The following is a 16,093-nucleotide window of genomic DNA, read 5'->3' on the forward strand; positions in this document are numbered from 1 at the left end:
AGGGACATGCTGAGATACGAATCAGGCGGTCAGTCTGAAAGATGCCCTAGAAATGTCACATTAGATGATATTAAGACGGAGCCACTGTGGTTAAGGGCTGCTTAGTGCACAAGTCACTTTGTTTGAGGGAAGGAAACCCAGGCATGGGAATGCGAGGGAACCAAAGCAATGGGGTCACTGCTGAGGTCTGTTTGTCGCTCACACACGGGCGTTGTGATCTGTGTTACGAATGGAGGGTGAGTGGCCCGGTCAGTGGAGCAGTGCTGATTCACAGCAGCCAGAGGCTGGCCTGGGGATTGGGCACCTGTTACTTCAGTGCTTTAAACGGGCACTTCCACCTGTGCAAAATGCTACCCGCTCAGCAGCTCCACTCACACAGGTAGCAGCAATTCCCAGGGGCAAATGATGACAAAATGCAGGGCAGCACAGAGCCAGGCCCACAGAGCTGTGGGTCAGGATCATCCAGCATAGGCAGTGTTTGAACACATTTCTCTCTTGGCTGGATTCACACCGAGGTGCCTCACAAGGGAGATGTTTTCATAAAATCATAGAAAATGAGGGTTGGCAAGGACCCCAGGAGGTCATATCTAGTCCAACCGCCTGCTCAAACCAGAACCAGCCCCATCTAGATCATCCCAAGCAAGGCTTTGTCTAGCCGGGTCTTCAGAACCTCCAAGGATGGAGATCTCACCTCCTCTCTGGGTTATTTGTTCCAGTGTTTTACTTTTGAAGGAAGCGTTTGGATAGAGCCATATGAATGCCTTTGAACATTAAAAACCCCTTTGAACATTAAAAAAGTACTGCCTCATTTTGAACGTTTCTGTTAAACGGTATCATATTCCTCTTGATCACTGTTCAACCACAATGCGCGTATCGTATTTTGATCATTTGGGTCAGACTCTCAGCTAGTGCAAACCAGCCAAGTTCCACTGGAGCGACAGAGCTCTCCCGATTTATCCCAGCTGAAGATATGGCCTACTAACCTTTCTGCTCCACTTTCCTAATCATGCCTGGCACTGCTGTCTGATCTCTTAATCTCAAACTGGCCATGTTTTCTCCCCACACACAACTCAACAAGATTGAATATCCCAGTGGTCTTTGAGATGGTCCTGCAGCAAGCTAGCCAGGGTCAGTGTGCCTCAGGTATCATACTTGAGGAGTCAGCTGCCATTAGCAGTAGTCCTGAGATGAACCTAGGGATGCACTAGCGTTTATTGGAAGTGTCTGTGGGATCTGACTGGCAAAGGGACAAGGGGCCTGACAAGAGCTGCACTTATTCACATGGATGGAGGCACAGTGTGGACTGAAGCCTGCCATACCTGTGGTAGAACTCATCTGGCAAAGCGGCAATATTAAAAATGACCCTGATGAGTTCACCAGGAAGGCACCTACATTACTCTTTCTATATCTAACTATATAGTACTAACTATATATGGCACAGTTTATAGTAAACTACAGCCACATGGTCCAGCCTCAGCTTCGCTGGCGACATCACATTTCTGGGCCAGTAATGTGACCGATGTCAACTTCTGGACCAGTAATTTGACATATGTCAACTGGCAGAGCCCCACTTAATTCAATTCACACCAGGTAGGCATGTAGCCCGGTGTCACACTCAGCCAGGTGTCCATTCTAGGCCCTCTCCCCTTTTCCGCCCCTAGTAAGTTGTACTCCCCTGCTCTCTCGGACTGCCTCGGCTTTCTAGAAAGATTAAACTGATCCTCCAGCTACAGAACTATAAAAAACTGCCCAATAGCAAACAAAAATGTGGCAGTGCCCTAGGGTAGCTCAAAGATATTTTCATATCCAATCAAGGTAAGACCTCTTTATGGCTGTATAGTAGACAGGCCCACAGAGCTGTGGGTCAGGATCATCCAGCATAGGCAGTGTTTGAACACATTTCTCTCTTGGCTGGATTCACACCGAGGTGCCTCACAAGGGAGATGTTTTCATAAAATCATAGAAAATGAGGGTTGGCAAGGACCCCAGGAGGTCATATCTAGTCCAACCGCCTGCTCAAACCAGAACCAGCCCCATCTAGATCATCCCAAGCAAGGCTTTGTCTAGCCGGGTCTTCAGAACCTCCAAGGATGGAGATCTCACCTCCTCTCTGGGTTATTTGTTCCAGTGTTTTACTTTTGAAGGAAGCGTTTGGATAGAGCCATATGAATGCCTTTGAACATTAAAAACCCCTTTGAACATTAAAAAAGTACTGCCTCATTTTGAACGTTTCTGTTAAACGGTATCATATTCCTCTTGATCACTGTTCAACCACAATGCGCGTATCGTATTTTGATCATTTGGGTCAGACTCTCAGCTAGTGCAAACCAGCCAAGTTCCACTGGAGCGACAGAGCTCTCCCGATTTATCCCAGCTGAAGATATGGCCTACTAACCTTTCTGCTCCACTTTCCTAATCATGCCTGGCACTGCTGTCTGATCTCTTAATCTCAAACTGGCCATGTTTTCTCCCCACACACAACTCAACAAGATTGAATATCCCAGTGGTCTTTGAGATGGTCCTGCAGCAAGCTAGCCAGGGTCAGTGTGCCTCAGGTATCATACTTGAGGAGTCAGCTGCCATTAGCAGTAGTCCTGAGATGAACCTAGGGATGCACTAGCGTTTATTGGAAGTGTCTGTGGGATCTGACTGGCAAAGGGACAAGGGGCCTGACAAGAGCTGCACTTATTCACATGGATGGAGGCACAGTGTGGACTGAAGCCTGCCATACCTGTGGTAGAACTCATCTGGCAAAGCGGCAATATTAAAAATGACCCTGATGAGTTCACCAGGAAGGCACCTACATTACTCTTTCTATATCTAACTATATAGTACTAACTATATATGGCACAGTTTATAGTAAACTACAGCCACATGGTCCAGCCTCAGCTTCGCTGGCGACATCACATTTCTGGGCCAGTAATGTGACCGATGTCAACTTCTGGACCAGTAATTTGACATATGTCAACTGGCAGAGCCCCACTTAATTCAATTCACACCAGGTAGGCATGTAGCCCGGTGTCACACTCAGCCAGGTGTCCATTCTAGGCCCTCTCCCCTTTTCCGCCCCTAGTAAGTTGTACTCCCCTGCTCTCTCGGACTGCCTCGGCTTTCTAGAAAGATTAAACTGATCCTCCAGCTACAGAACTATAAAAAACTGCCCAATAGCAAACAAAAATGTGGCAGTGCCCTAGGGTAGCTCAAAGATATTTTCATATCCAATCAAGGTAAGACCTCTTTATGGCTGTATAGTAGAAAATAGCCTTTATTATTGATTAATGTCAGGAAATGGCTAATTAGTTAATAATATTTTCAATGCTCAGAGAGGCCCCAATGACCTTGATTTCTGAACAATTTCCAGCCAGAGCACTTTCTTTGCTCCTGATCTGTAGTTCCAACCTGGCTGCGCCCACCCCCCACAGCTCTCAGCTGATGCTCCTCCACCCCAACCCATAGTCCCACCTGAGATTGCCATCTTGGACTCCCCATGTCCTCAGCTCTGCCAGTGCCTGTCAGCGCCAACCTACAGTCCTTGATGCTATTCCAGAACTGGTTTCCCCATGTAGCTTTCTTGTCCTTTTCTATGCCAACCTACAACCTCCTTTGCTATTCCAGGCTTTGCCTTCCCTTGAGCAGGGACTGCCAACTGAACACTGACTTTATTAGTGCAATGTGATCAAATCTTCTCCAGTTGCCAGGGGAAATGATCAAACTGATTTCTCCTGCAAGCTAAGTGTCATGTCCAGGTCTTCAAAGGGGAGCAGCCTGTGTGTGTTAGCACACTGATTTGGTACCACACACTACCATGTACATACCATCTTCACAGGTGCAAAAAAATTGTGCAAGATGTAGCACTGGTGAACTCTTACACTACCCTCCTAGGCAAGCAAGTTCATCTTCTGACAATCTATCTGCTTCTCTTCTCTAACCCACACAAGGAAGGTGCACAGAACAGCTGGCCCTTTGGGTAAGTACTACGGGTCTCCTGGTCTTCCACTCACCTCATAGACGTTGAACTGGCTTTGCCCTCGTGCCAGTTCCCGGTAGCTGGTTGTGAACTCCCCAATGAAGTCATGGCTGTGGATGGAAAAGGGAGCTCTATGAGAAATGGTATTGAGAAAAATCATTTGCTTTGGGGTCAGGCATGGGACTCAGGGCATCACAATCACATTGACCTTTTCATGCTGTAACTGGGAAGGGCAGCCTGCCTAGATCACAGCTACATAGGAGGTATCCTGGGAAGAACTGCAACTGTGCAATCTACTCCTTCTCACTTGCCTTCTCTTTTTCATCATCCGTCCTGCCTGTCCTCCTCTTCCTCCCCACCTGCCCTGAACATCACAAATACATTATTTCTCACTAAAAAAAGAGTGGAAGCTGGCCCTGATCCTGCCCACTGGGTTGGTAGAAGCAGGATCACACCCATGCTAACTAGGGCTACAACCGTTCAGGCACATTTAGGGTCTGTACTCCTCCAGCCAAATGCTCCACAGCTCCTTGAGCTCTCCTCACCTGCCGTCCCGGTCCCAATCATACACCTCCACCTTGATGGTCCTGCAAGACAAAATGCCCTGGTTATTCCCAGTCAAGTTGTAGACTCCGCAGAGTGGAACAATTTCACAAAAGCAGGGATCACATCATCTCTTTTCTTCTCTCTGCTCCCTGGTGCTATCAGCATGTCTGGAGGCTCTACACTCCGTGCTGTTGCAAAAGCAGTGAAACAGTCTCTTTATATTAACCTGCTTTATCCGTTCTCCATGTCACTTCCAGTCTCTCTTAAACCCCTGTCTACTCTCCAAGTCTCTCATTTGTGAGTTTGTCGTCCCTCTACTATTCTCACTGCATTGTGAATTGCAGGGAAACACGGCAGCATCATCCAATTCCTCAAATACAGGTACCCTTCATTCAACTGCCATTATTTATGTTACTCTATAACTGTTCTCTTTCGCCCTCTGGTCTCTTTCAAATTGACCACCCCATGTGGTCGCATCTCTAAAGCATTTGGAAATGATGCCACCATATGAAAGATGCTATTATATTCAAATGAATCATGAAGAGAAGTGCTGTGTGTCCATGGCTGTCATTCTACTTTGTGGCATTCTGCATACAGATACTGGGACATACATTGCTGCCTACTAGGCATTATGACCAGTGCTCTAGACCTTAGCTCCATGCTTGCAGCAAAGGAGCCAGTGACTATGTAATGACTTCAACCTTAATCCTATTCCTGTCTTCAGATTCCGGCATCTTCATCTCCCCAAGTGTTACACACTGTGCTTGTATTACAGTTGTGGAGTGAGACTGATTAATTTGCTTTTGATGGTGTCAAAATTTGCTTTTGGTAGTGCCAGGGCATCCATGGGTGCCCTGGCAAAAGCAAAGAGGCATTGAGGTCCTGGGAAGTCCTGTTGCAGGAACCTGCTCTTTTTCTCAGCAGCCTTTGGAACTGACTTCAGCTATATTTAAGAGCTGTTTAAAGGCAGCCAACTTGATCCATGCACTAGCCAGTTATAGCTGTGTATTTTTTGCCAGCTAGAAAGCTGGGTAATTAAACAGACAGATGTTTACACAGCAAATGAACAAATCCAAACCTATTCTGGAGCACATATCATACTTGGAAAGGAACTGCAGACAGGTGTATGAATAAAGTGCTGTCAGACGATACTACAGGTAGACATACCAGCTTAAATGCAACATATGTGTGTCCTATGATAGGGTGATATGATACATGTGGCCTACAGGTAGGTGTGACATATATAATAGGATGCATCATCAGTCAATTATTAATAAATAAAAATATAATGAAATGGGGGTGAGTTCTCTGCACAGTCTCTACACAGTCAGGAAATGTATTTCTGATGTTGGACTCAGTACAGTTCATCTGTATCTCCCTAGATATCAGAGTCCCTGCACAGCTGTGGGTGTGGGAGTTCCTTGCTATTAACTTTCGGATGCTGGGTGCTTTCCTTCAGAGCTCTCCCACAGGCACATACTCCCTTGGAGCTCTGCAAGTGCCGTTCTTGGCTGCAGGAAGCAATAGGAAGCAATACACAGAGCCCAGTCTAAGCCTTGCCCCAAAACTAAGCTGCTGCTCCTCGGGGTTCTCAGCCTGTTTCCTAGATCTCCCTTCTCCAGATGAACACTCCCACCTCCCTTATCTCTGGGTGAGCTAATAAACCAGCTAGGTACACATTTACGGCCAGATTTACCAAGGTATTTCAGCACCTAAAGATGTTGTTTAGGCCCTTTTGTAAATCTTTTTAGATACATCTCTACATCTGCCTAAATTCCTTGCTGGAACTGATGCTTACCTTCTTCCAGCCAGCCTAACACCTACCAACAAGAGGGAGGGTGAGTCTTGAGCTGGTGCCAAGAAAGAAGGGGTAAGGCCTTAGAGCAGAGGTTCTCAAACTGTGGTCTGCAGACCACCACTGGTCCACAAGCTCCGTTCAGGTGGTCCACAGAAAGGTTGTGGAACAATTGAGAATATCCGTACTTGTAAGGTAAGACTACTGATATTAAAATATGAGTGTGTGCTTTGATTTGTAGAACAAAAAAAGTTTATTAAGTGGTCTGCTGAGACCCTCAACAATTTTCAAGTGGTTGGCAAGAGATAAAAGTTTGAGAACCACTGCCATAGAGTTTACTTGAGACAGGTCAACTACCACCCCTGGGGCAGAGAAAAGGCCTGGAGAGGAACATCCTGCCAGGCCAAAGACTGACTCTTGTTGGAACCTCCTCACCCATCAGCTTCTCTCATCTTCAGCCTCTGCGCATCTCCTATGTACCCATGCATGCATTTCCATCACCTGTACCAGACAGATTGCGGCCACCAGGGATCTGGGTTTTCTGTTTGCCATGGAAAAATGGGGTAAAACCCAGATTTTCTCCTTTAAAGGAGAAAAATGCAGGAAAAAATGGGTTTCCCCTTGCAGGCTGGCAGAGTTCCAGCCTGCAAAATGCTAGGGGGTGCAGGAGGAAGGCAGTCAGGCAGGAGGTGCCATGTGAATGTGCACATGTACATACACACATGGCTGCCAGGCAGCCTGGAGAACAGCTCCTGCAGGTAAGTCATGGGGTTGGAAATTGAGGCCTCCATAGTGAGGGAGGGAAGGAGTTGGGCAGGGCTGGGGCTGCTGCGCAGCCCAGGTGGTGCATGGGGCTTGGGGCCGGGGGCCATGTGCAGCCACAGGGCCCAGGCAGCGAGCGGGATGAGGCCACAGCCATGGGCTTGGAGCTCCCTGCCCTGCCCCCAGACTGCGGGGTGGGACCCGGTGAGGCAGGGCAGAGTGAGGCCGGGAAGCTTGGTGCCGGTTCTGTGAGCCTCATGTCACCACAGGCAGGTGCCCCTGCCTTCCTGGCAGCAGCAGGGGCAGCGGCGCAGAGTTGTGCCCCCCGCTGCTGCCAGACAGGCAGGGAACACCTTGCCATGACAGCGTGGGGCTCCTGGAGGTGGCACTAAGCTTCTCCACCTGGCCCTGCTCTGCCCTGCCGTGCCAGGTCTTGCTCACTGGGCTGCAGAGGCCCCAAGGGGAGGGCAGCAGGGTGGGGAGCCCAGGCCCACAGTGGGGAGCCCACACCTGCGCCCCCCACAGACTCTGCTCCAGCCATGCAACCCATGGGGGAGTGAGAGCCGGGCTCCATGCTCTGCTGCACTGCAACAGCAGCTGCCACCTCCCATGGGTGGCAGCTGGGGCTTGGGTGCTGCTGCAGGGGGCAGGGGGCTGCGGGCCCAGGTCCCTGGCAGCTGAGGGCCCCCTCCAGCAGGGCTGGGGAGGGTGGGGGGGCCTGTGGTTGGAGAGTGAGGGGCACCGGCAGGGAACTGGCATATCAGGGCTGTTCAGCACCACAAGGGCGGGGGGTGGACAGCCGTAGCTGGACCTGTATCCTAGTGACTGAAGGGGGCAGGGGGAGTTCTGATTTTCCATGATAAAAAACCCAAAATCAAACATCGAAATTGATAGGTATTTAGAATTTATTTTATTGTAGTGACTGAGGCACAGGTAGCTTTCCAAATTGCTTTAAAATTGTAAATATATCAATAAAACATTGCGTTCAACTGATACCTATATAGTGATGTTTCATTTTAATCATGGAAAAACCTGGATTTAGGGGGTTTTCATCAGAGAATTTGCGAGTTTTTTTTTTAAATCGGAGAATTTGTGATTTTTAAACAGAGAAAACCAGGATCCTGGGTGGTCACCCATCTGATCACAGTAAGCCGAGACAGACAAGGGATTCCATTTTCAGCGAGCCTGGCGTGAGGTTTCTGCAACGGGCAACAAACAGAGCCATCTGTTCATATTTCCAGGCGTTACTGTCTGGGAGAGAGGAGCCCGGCAGGCCTCTGTGCCAACTGTGGCTGAGCACTCAGTGTCACTGTTAGGGCTGAAGATATAGGAAGCTAACCAGAGGGAGCTGCCTGCTCAAGTGTGATTTTTAACTGGAGCATCATGGATGTCCTGGCCATTTTTCACTAATTTCAGCCTTCAGGCCAGCTTCTTAGCCGCTGCTTCAGAGATGAGGGAAAGGACAGCTGAAGAGTCGAAGGCCATGGGGTTTTAATAGGAATACTGCAAGATGTCACTGTCCCTGGGTATGTGTATGTGCTTCAGGATGAAGAGAGACTCTGAGCTCTGAAGCAAAATGGAAAGATGACCGGCCAAGTGGTTAGAGCAAAAGCCTACAGTTCAGGAGATATGGATACAACTCCCTACCATGCAACAAACAGCCTCTGTGACCTTTGGCAAGTCACTCAATCCTTCTGTGCCTCTAGTGCTACCTGTAAAATGGGGAGAATAGCATTGCCCTGCTTTATAGGAAGATTGGCAAGGGTGAATATATTCAAAGATGGTGAGGTGCCCCAAGACCATGGTAACTGGGGACAACTAAGAAGCAAAGATCAGTAAGCTGACAATACTCTACTGGCAAGCAGTAAATCTTAGGTGATGGACATGCCACATCTTGAGACATTTAGCATTGGGCCAATCTACGGTGTGAACTATGCAACTTTATTCATAAACATCTTTGCTGTAGGTAGATCAAGGCAGGCTGAGAGTCAGGGCCCCTGGTTCCACTGAAGGCTCATCACTGACCTACTGTGTGGTTTAGGGCCAGTTGGGCATTTTCCCTGTGCCTCATTTTTCCAATCTGTAATAATATTTACCTTCCTGAGGCTGACCGTTTGCTAAGCACTTTGAGACCTGCAGATGCAGAGAGCTGTAGAAATGCAAAGCACTTCTGTTTCTCAGGACTCCCTTTGCTTGCTCCTTGTCTTGCTGGGACTCTCATTAAGCAAGAAATTTCCAGGTTTATTAGCTGGACATAGTTTTTCCATAAAGGAGAGGATGCTTCATGGTGCAAAGCAATTGCTAGCCGCCCAAGAGCTGCAAGATGCTTCTCGTGGGGAGGGAGGAAGGAGATCAGGAAGGATTCTGTAATTGGCCACAAGAGGATCTTGCCCCTCTCTGAAGCAGCAGGCCCCAGCCGCTAGCAGATATAAGAGTGGATTAGCTGGACCCTGGTTTGATATGCTGGAGAGACTCTTCGGTCCAAAGTACTTCTGTGAAGATCCCTGACCTGGTTCCCAAAGTCTGCCCCAGCCACATGCAGATAAGGGATCCGGCCACCCATGTATCCAGGGTACCAGTCATTAGCCAGCATCCTGCATCTTGGGGAAAACCTGGCCCACCGCGAATGGACCCTGCGGACATCCCTACCTCCTCCTTCCCCTGCGGTCCAGCCAGCGATGACTTGTGCCGCCTCCCTGACACATGGTGGCTTCACCCCATACATTTACTTGTTCGCCTGCTTCTAAGCAAGTCCAAACAAATTATTAAAATGACTTTTTAATTATCCTCACGACTCCTGCGCTGGATCTTTAATTAGTTTGTTTTGACTGTTGCGTGGGTCTTCCCCCCTGCCCCCACTTAAATGTTTTTTTTTCGGGAGTATATTTTTAGCCTCGGTTGCCAAGGAAACGTGCCACGACACGAGGGCCAAGCCAGTCACAGATCGAGACAACAAACGCAATCCACCCCCTCACTTTGTTTCCTTGTTTGAGACGGTGCTTTGAGTATTAACCCTTCTCCTGCCCAATGCGTACAGGTGCCAACCTCAGATAGCAATCCCCGCCCCATTGGCCAGAGCATCTGTGAAGAGGAGAGGAGCCCTGGGAACGGCCCAGGGATGCATCCAGGAGATCTCAGCCCCCTTGGATAAGCCCCCGGTGGGTGTGCTACATTCAGTACCACGCTGCAGAGACTATGCCTGTTCGAGCAGTGGCTGAAGGAGATTAGCTTGTTAGCTAATGCTAGAGCAGCCCAGGTTATTAGCTCTGAAGAGCCCTGGTACCAGCCCCAGCAATCATGCTTTTGCTGAGCACTGCTGGAGGGGATGTTTTCATGCCATTCTCCAAAAGGGCATGGCAGAGCTAGAGATGGTCTCTCCAACGCTGAGAATGGTTCAAGAGCTATAGAAAGCTGCACAGTTAACGAGGGACTGAAAAGGAAGAGCTGCTTACCTTAGAGTCAAGATGAATAGCAGGGCACCTGACAAAGTGATGCAGGCCAAAGAATGGCTCAGACACGGCAGGCGAGGGGCTTTTGTTCCCCTGCCCACAATGACACCAGAAGTTCAATGGAAGCGAAAGGTGGCATATTTTAAAACTGATGAAAAGCTTTCTCTTTTTCACTCACTGTACAATTTGCTTGGTGGGACTCACTGGGCCAGGAGATCACCAAGGTCAAGAACAAAGGATTTAAAGGACGATTGGGTGTTTGCATGGCTAGTAAGGATATCCAGAGTTAAAACAGCAAAGCCAAAAAGGTAACCTCATTTTGTGGAAAGGTTACATATTCCTCCTGAAGGTTATATTACCTCTCAGTAATGGTCCTAAGGAAGGAAGGCTGCCCCACAAGATTATATCCTAAGTATTTCTTACACTGCTCGTTAGACAGTCAGCTACAGAGCTGAGGGTGGCCACTGTTGAAGACAGGGTAAGGATTAGATGGGTCTTGAGCTGATCTACATGAGCAATTCTGGCCAGATGAACAGGTTTAGTATATGCAAATATGCTTCTTTTACTTTCAGTTCTAATAAGGACTTCAGCTATAAAATATGGTTGAATAGACTGGAAACATATGAGGAAAGAAAAGACTTAGTAAGTATATATCGGCCAGTCATAGGATGGCCATGAATTGCCAGTACATGAAGCTGTGAAAAAGGCCACTGCAATCCTAGGTTGCATTTGGCCAGGTGTATGCAGTACAGATAAGGAGATAGTGGGTGTGTCTACATGACATAATGTGCAGTAGACTAATTCTACTGAGCATTAGCATGTTATGGCAAAAGCCATATTAATGTGCTAAAGCACAGTAGCATTAGTCTACTGCACATTAGTGTCACCTAAAAGATGTGCACTGGCGCATTAAGTTAGTACCTGTTATTACAGGTACTACACCTAACGTGCTGTAATTACGGTGCATTAATGCACATGTAGATGTGCCCACTCTACTGTGCATTAAGGCTAGGGACAGAAGCTACACATAAACCCATTTAAGTGATCAGAAACTGGTTTAAACCTGTAACAGAACAGAAGCTCAGTGCACATAAACCAGTTTCAAAATGGCCAAAACTAGTTTAAGATAAAACTGGTTGAAAGCATTAGACTTAATGGATTTAGGTCAAACCAGTTTATGGGACTTCTATTCCAGACTCCTTCCTGGTTCAAGTTAAAGCTCAGTCCCCCAGCATCCCAGGATGCTTTGCAGCCCTGGGCTGGACTGTGCTGTTTGCTCCAGCAGAGCAGGGTTGGCCCTACCCCTCTGCTCTCTAGTTGGAGCAGTGAGAGCTGGCTGACAAGGGGGTAGGGGTGGGAAACCCAGCTAGGAGGGGAGAGAGGGAGATTAAAGTCTCCCCCTCCCTTCCTCACCAAGCCTGAGGCACTGCCCAGGCCACTGGCTGGCGGATGCATCCCACTCTGCCTGGGGGTGGGGGGGAGCCCCTACCACACTTTTCCCTGCTGGAGTGGAGGGGGTGGGGGCCTACCCCACCACTTGGGGACAAGCCTGGCAAGGGCTGCTTCCGCCCTCCCTGCCCAGGCACACCCCAGCTGGGGTCCCTGCAGGCCAGGGTGGGGGTTTAAACCCCTCCCTAACCATACTCAATGGCCTGTGGGGACCTGGCCACAACCCCCCCTCCCCCCACCAGCTTTGTGGCCACTGCAGAAGGGAAGGGAAGGCTGCTCTAGCGCCCTCCGGCTTCTAGCATGAGCCACTGCAGGCATGTGGATGCATTTCCAGAATCAAAAGTGAACGTCTATTCATTTGCTTCTTGGTTCAGTCTACGCAGGTTAGACTAACCTGCAAAGATTGAATCGACTTGGGCTTGGGCTTTTTGAATGTCTGTACTTAGCTTCAATATCACAAAAAGACTGTGTGCCTTTTCTACTGTGCATTTATGTAGTACCTTATATTAGAAGTACTATTAATGTGCAGCAGCAAAGGCATGTGCAGTTCTGGTCACCAGTGTTCAAAAAGAATGAACTTAAGCTGGGAGCAGTTCAACAAAAGGCCAAAGATGGTGAAGAGAATGAAGACCTTTTCATATGAGAAAAAATTAAACGCACTTGGATTGTTTACTCAACAAATAGATGGAGAGGCAATATAATCACTCCATGAAGTACCCACATGGGACAAATCCTAGGGAAGGTGAAGAGCTTTTTAAGCTAAAAAAAACCCAAGCAAACAGGCATAAAGTCAAATGGGTACAAATGGGTGTGGATGAATTTGGACTGGAACTTAAAAACGGTCTTGGCATTTCAGCTACTGTTCCTTATAGTTCAGAGTGAGGTTTTGAAACAGTAATTGTGGAGGCTTCTGGTGGTTAATGAGTGCCTGTGAATGCAGGGGACTGGTCTCAATGGCCCAGGAAGCCCTTTCCTATCCTACATTCCTATGTTTACCCCTGGGGAGTTGTGCTTTCAGCTTCACAGATTACCTTTACCTGGTTTCTCTTCTGCACTGAAGGGGGAGTTTAACAGCAAAACAACAAAAGAACCAATTTTTTGGCAGGCAAAGCAGAGCCAGTGGCATCGCTGCATTAGCTCTGCCCCTGCAGGGCACATTGTCAAGGACAAGGACTAAAGCTAGCGTCCAGAAAAAGATGGGCATTGCCTAAACACGTACTTCCCTTTGTTATTAGGAGGGTAGTTTTTCTGGACCCAAAGGCTGTTCTTAGGACAAAGGCTTGGTCTGCCAGTCTGCCCACCGTTTATGGGGCTGCCACATGGTATGGGAACAGCTAGATGTGTGGCACGGCTGTACCATAAATTCAAATTAAAATCAAGGAATAGATACTATCTATGGGCATGACCGTCATCCTCCTTTTGACCTCCATGGGGGCAGCTGCAGCCTTCCTAATGTTACCTCCAAATACCAAGCTCCACCTCTCCCCAACCCTCACCCCCATAATGTTCCAGAGTTCCTGCCTCCAATAAAGCTTTTGGCTTTGTTTCCACACACCCAGGATGGCACCTTGCCATGCCTGCAGAAGGCTTTGCATGTGTTTTCCAGTCTCCACAACAGTATGCAAGCCTGCCAGAGGGTGCAGTCTTTTCCATGTCTGTTGATATAACAGCACTTAGGATGAGCCTGTACAGTCAGTGGGGGCAGGGGATAGCAAGGCAGTGAGAGCCACAGGGTGCATCTGTGTCCAACAGACTCCGTATTAAATCCCTATTATTTCTATGACACACCACTCCTCTCTCCTGTACTGACAGACACTCTACTGGGAATAAAAATAACACGAGCTACAAGCTGGGGGTAAATTAGCAGTGTTACTTTGGTGGTTGTGGAGGCAGGTAGCCCAGGGAACAAAGCTGGGAAGATCTGCAGTAAGTCAGGTCTGTATTTCCCAGTGTCCAGTAATTTGGGACGCTGAGTCCACATAGGATGCACAGACTTGATTTTTGGAGGTGTTGTGTGTAACAGCGTGTGACACAGTGGGACTGGTAAAAGAGTGATCTTTAGGTCCAGTGCCAGTCACATAATGCTGGTCAGAATGATAAAACCCGCTGGACTCCAGAAGATGCTGTTACAATCACCTCTCTTTTGTTCCTTGAAAAGCAAACATCCAATAAAATATAATCAACCAAAACAACCATTGCAAACTAGCAGACCCCACAAATAACACCCCAACGCAGAGATTAGGGAAGCCCACCTGAACCTCATAACAGGAGGTAATTAGGTGATCATTCTCCCTATTATTTGGCATCTGTCAAAATTTGCCACCTCTGCCTTGTGATGCCTCTCTGGTCACTCAGCTACCTTTTCAAGCAGTTCAGCGACTGGGAGGCCATTTGCTTCTCCTGGTATTTCATTGTCGCTGTCTGGATGGGTCTGCGTTACTTCTCCCAGCACACGAGCACTGTCAGCAGCATTTCAAGTCCTCTAGCCTGCCTTCTTGCTTTTATTTAGATTCTTCTTTTCTTCCTGAAGGACTGGCTTTCAGAACGACTGTGATGTACAGCCTTGTTGAGGACGAGATTGTTGTGACCTCGGCAGCCTGCCAGTTCCTCTTTGGAGTCCAACATCCTCTGCCACATACAATAGGGGTATCTGCTTGACGCTGCTGTCACTGTGTTACTTCTGTCCTACTTTCCTGGCACGTGGCTCTCCTGCAACTGCTTCAGGTTCATTGTCTTTAGCTCAGAAAGGGTTGTTATATATTGAGAGCGAGTTTTGCCTTCCTGCCCATTTCAAAGTTTCTGATCAATTGATCGCAGAAAGAGAGAGAGCTACACTGCAATATTCTACCAGTGAATCCCTTTAATCCATCTCAGCTTTTTATACCATTATGATTTTTCCAATTTGTGCCGGCTTTCCTGCTAAATCCTTTTGATTGTACCCAGTAATAGCAAAAAGTGATGTATTGAAGAGAATTGCCAAAATGGGCTGCCCCTAAAGTGTGATCCATTATTGGCTATTAACTCATGTGAAATCTCAATGGTGAGCAAAGTGCAATTTAAAATGTGTTATTTTGTTGCTACTCAGTGTGCCATGCAACACTGCAGTTACTTAAGAAGAGGTAACTGTTAAGAAGACGTATCCTTTCCAGTCTGATTTATATATGTCTTTGCCAAACTTGGCTCAAAGATGATGATTTCAGTCGCTCTTCTCCATTGTGCTTCCGATCTTGCTCAGTTCTTGGCCAAGTCAACTCTGCCGCACAGTCTTGTTGCAATTTGGCTGTTGACTGTACCACACTGAGTTTGGTCCCTAATTTAGGCTCATAAAAATGAGGGTTGGAAGGGACCTCAGGAGGTCGCATCTAGTCCAACCCCCCTGCTCAAAGCAGGACCAGCCCCAACTAGATCATCCCAGCCAGGGCTTTGTTGAGCTGGGCCTTAAAAATCTCCAAGGATGGAGCTTCCACCACTTCTCTAGGTAACCTGTTCCAGTGTTTTACTACTCTCCTAGTGGGAAAGCTTTTCCTAATATCTAACCTAAACTTCCCTTGGTGCAACTTGAGACCGTTGCTCCTTGTTCTGTCATCTGCCACCACTGAGAACAGCCCAGCTCCATCCTCTTTGCAACCCCCCTTCAGGTTTGTCTCTCCAGTAGTTGTTCATTTGATAACTTGGCTTAACACTGATTTGTAACATAGTGGTCGATAGTCTCACCTGGCACTTGGCTTCTTCTTATGAAAATGAACCTTTCCCAAGTGACTTTCTTCCACAGATCACAATGAATCATAGAAAAGTAGGACTGGAAGGAGCCTCAGGAAGCCATTGAGAGTCCAATGGCTCAAGGCAGGATAACCCCTATTCAAAACCACTCCAGACAAGTGTTTGTCTAACCCATTCTTAAAACTGCATGAACAACCCTCTCGCACAGCTAAAAGCGCAATGCCCGAGAACATCAAAACACCCTTTCACTTGCTGCTGGTAAAGCAGGGGGATGAGGGCACTGTCAATGTCCTGCCACTGCAAGGACAGGAAGAAGACTGTTAAAATATGCTTGAATGACCCAAGGAAGAGGACCATGCTTTCCCACTAGAGATGAAGGCAACCCCCCCCCCCCCCCCCCCCCCC

General features: G+C 48.0%; 1 protein-coding gene across 1 annotated transcript in view; it reads right to left on the reverse strand.

Moving 5' to 3' along the window:
• LOC102381925 (copine-5) overlaps window positions 1-16,093 on the reverse strand; it is a 116,955-nt gene that overhangs the window by 43,982 nt on the left and 56,880 nt on the right. Inside the window, exons 9-10 of the mRNA XM_025216347.1 lie at window positions 4,513-4,554; window positions 4,002-4,077 (exon numbers count right to left, since the gene is read on the reverse strand). Coding sequence (XP_025072132.1) covers window positions 4,002-4,077; window positions 4,513-4,554 — 118 coding nt within the window. The remainder of the gene's footprint in view (window positions 1-4,001; window positions 4,078-4,512; window positions 4,555-16,093) is intronic.

This window comes from Alligator sinensis, unplaced genomic scaffold, assembly GCF_000455745.1.
Source record: "Alligator sinensis unplaced genomic scaffold, ASM45574v1 scaffold872_5, whole genome shotgun sequence".
NCBI lineage: Eukaryota > Metazoa > Chordata > Crocodylia > Alligatoridae > Alligator > Alligator sinensis.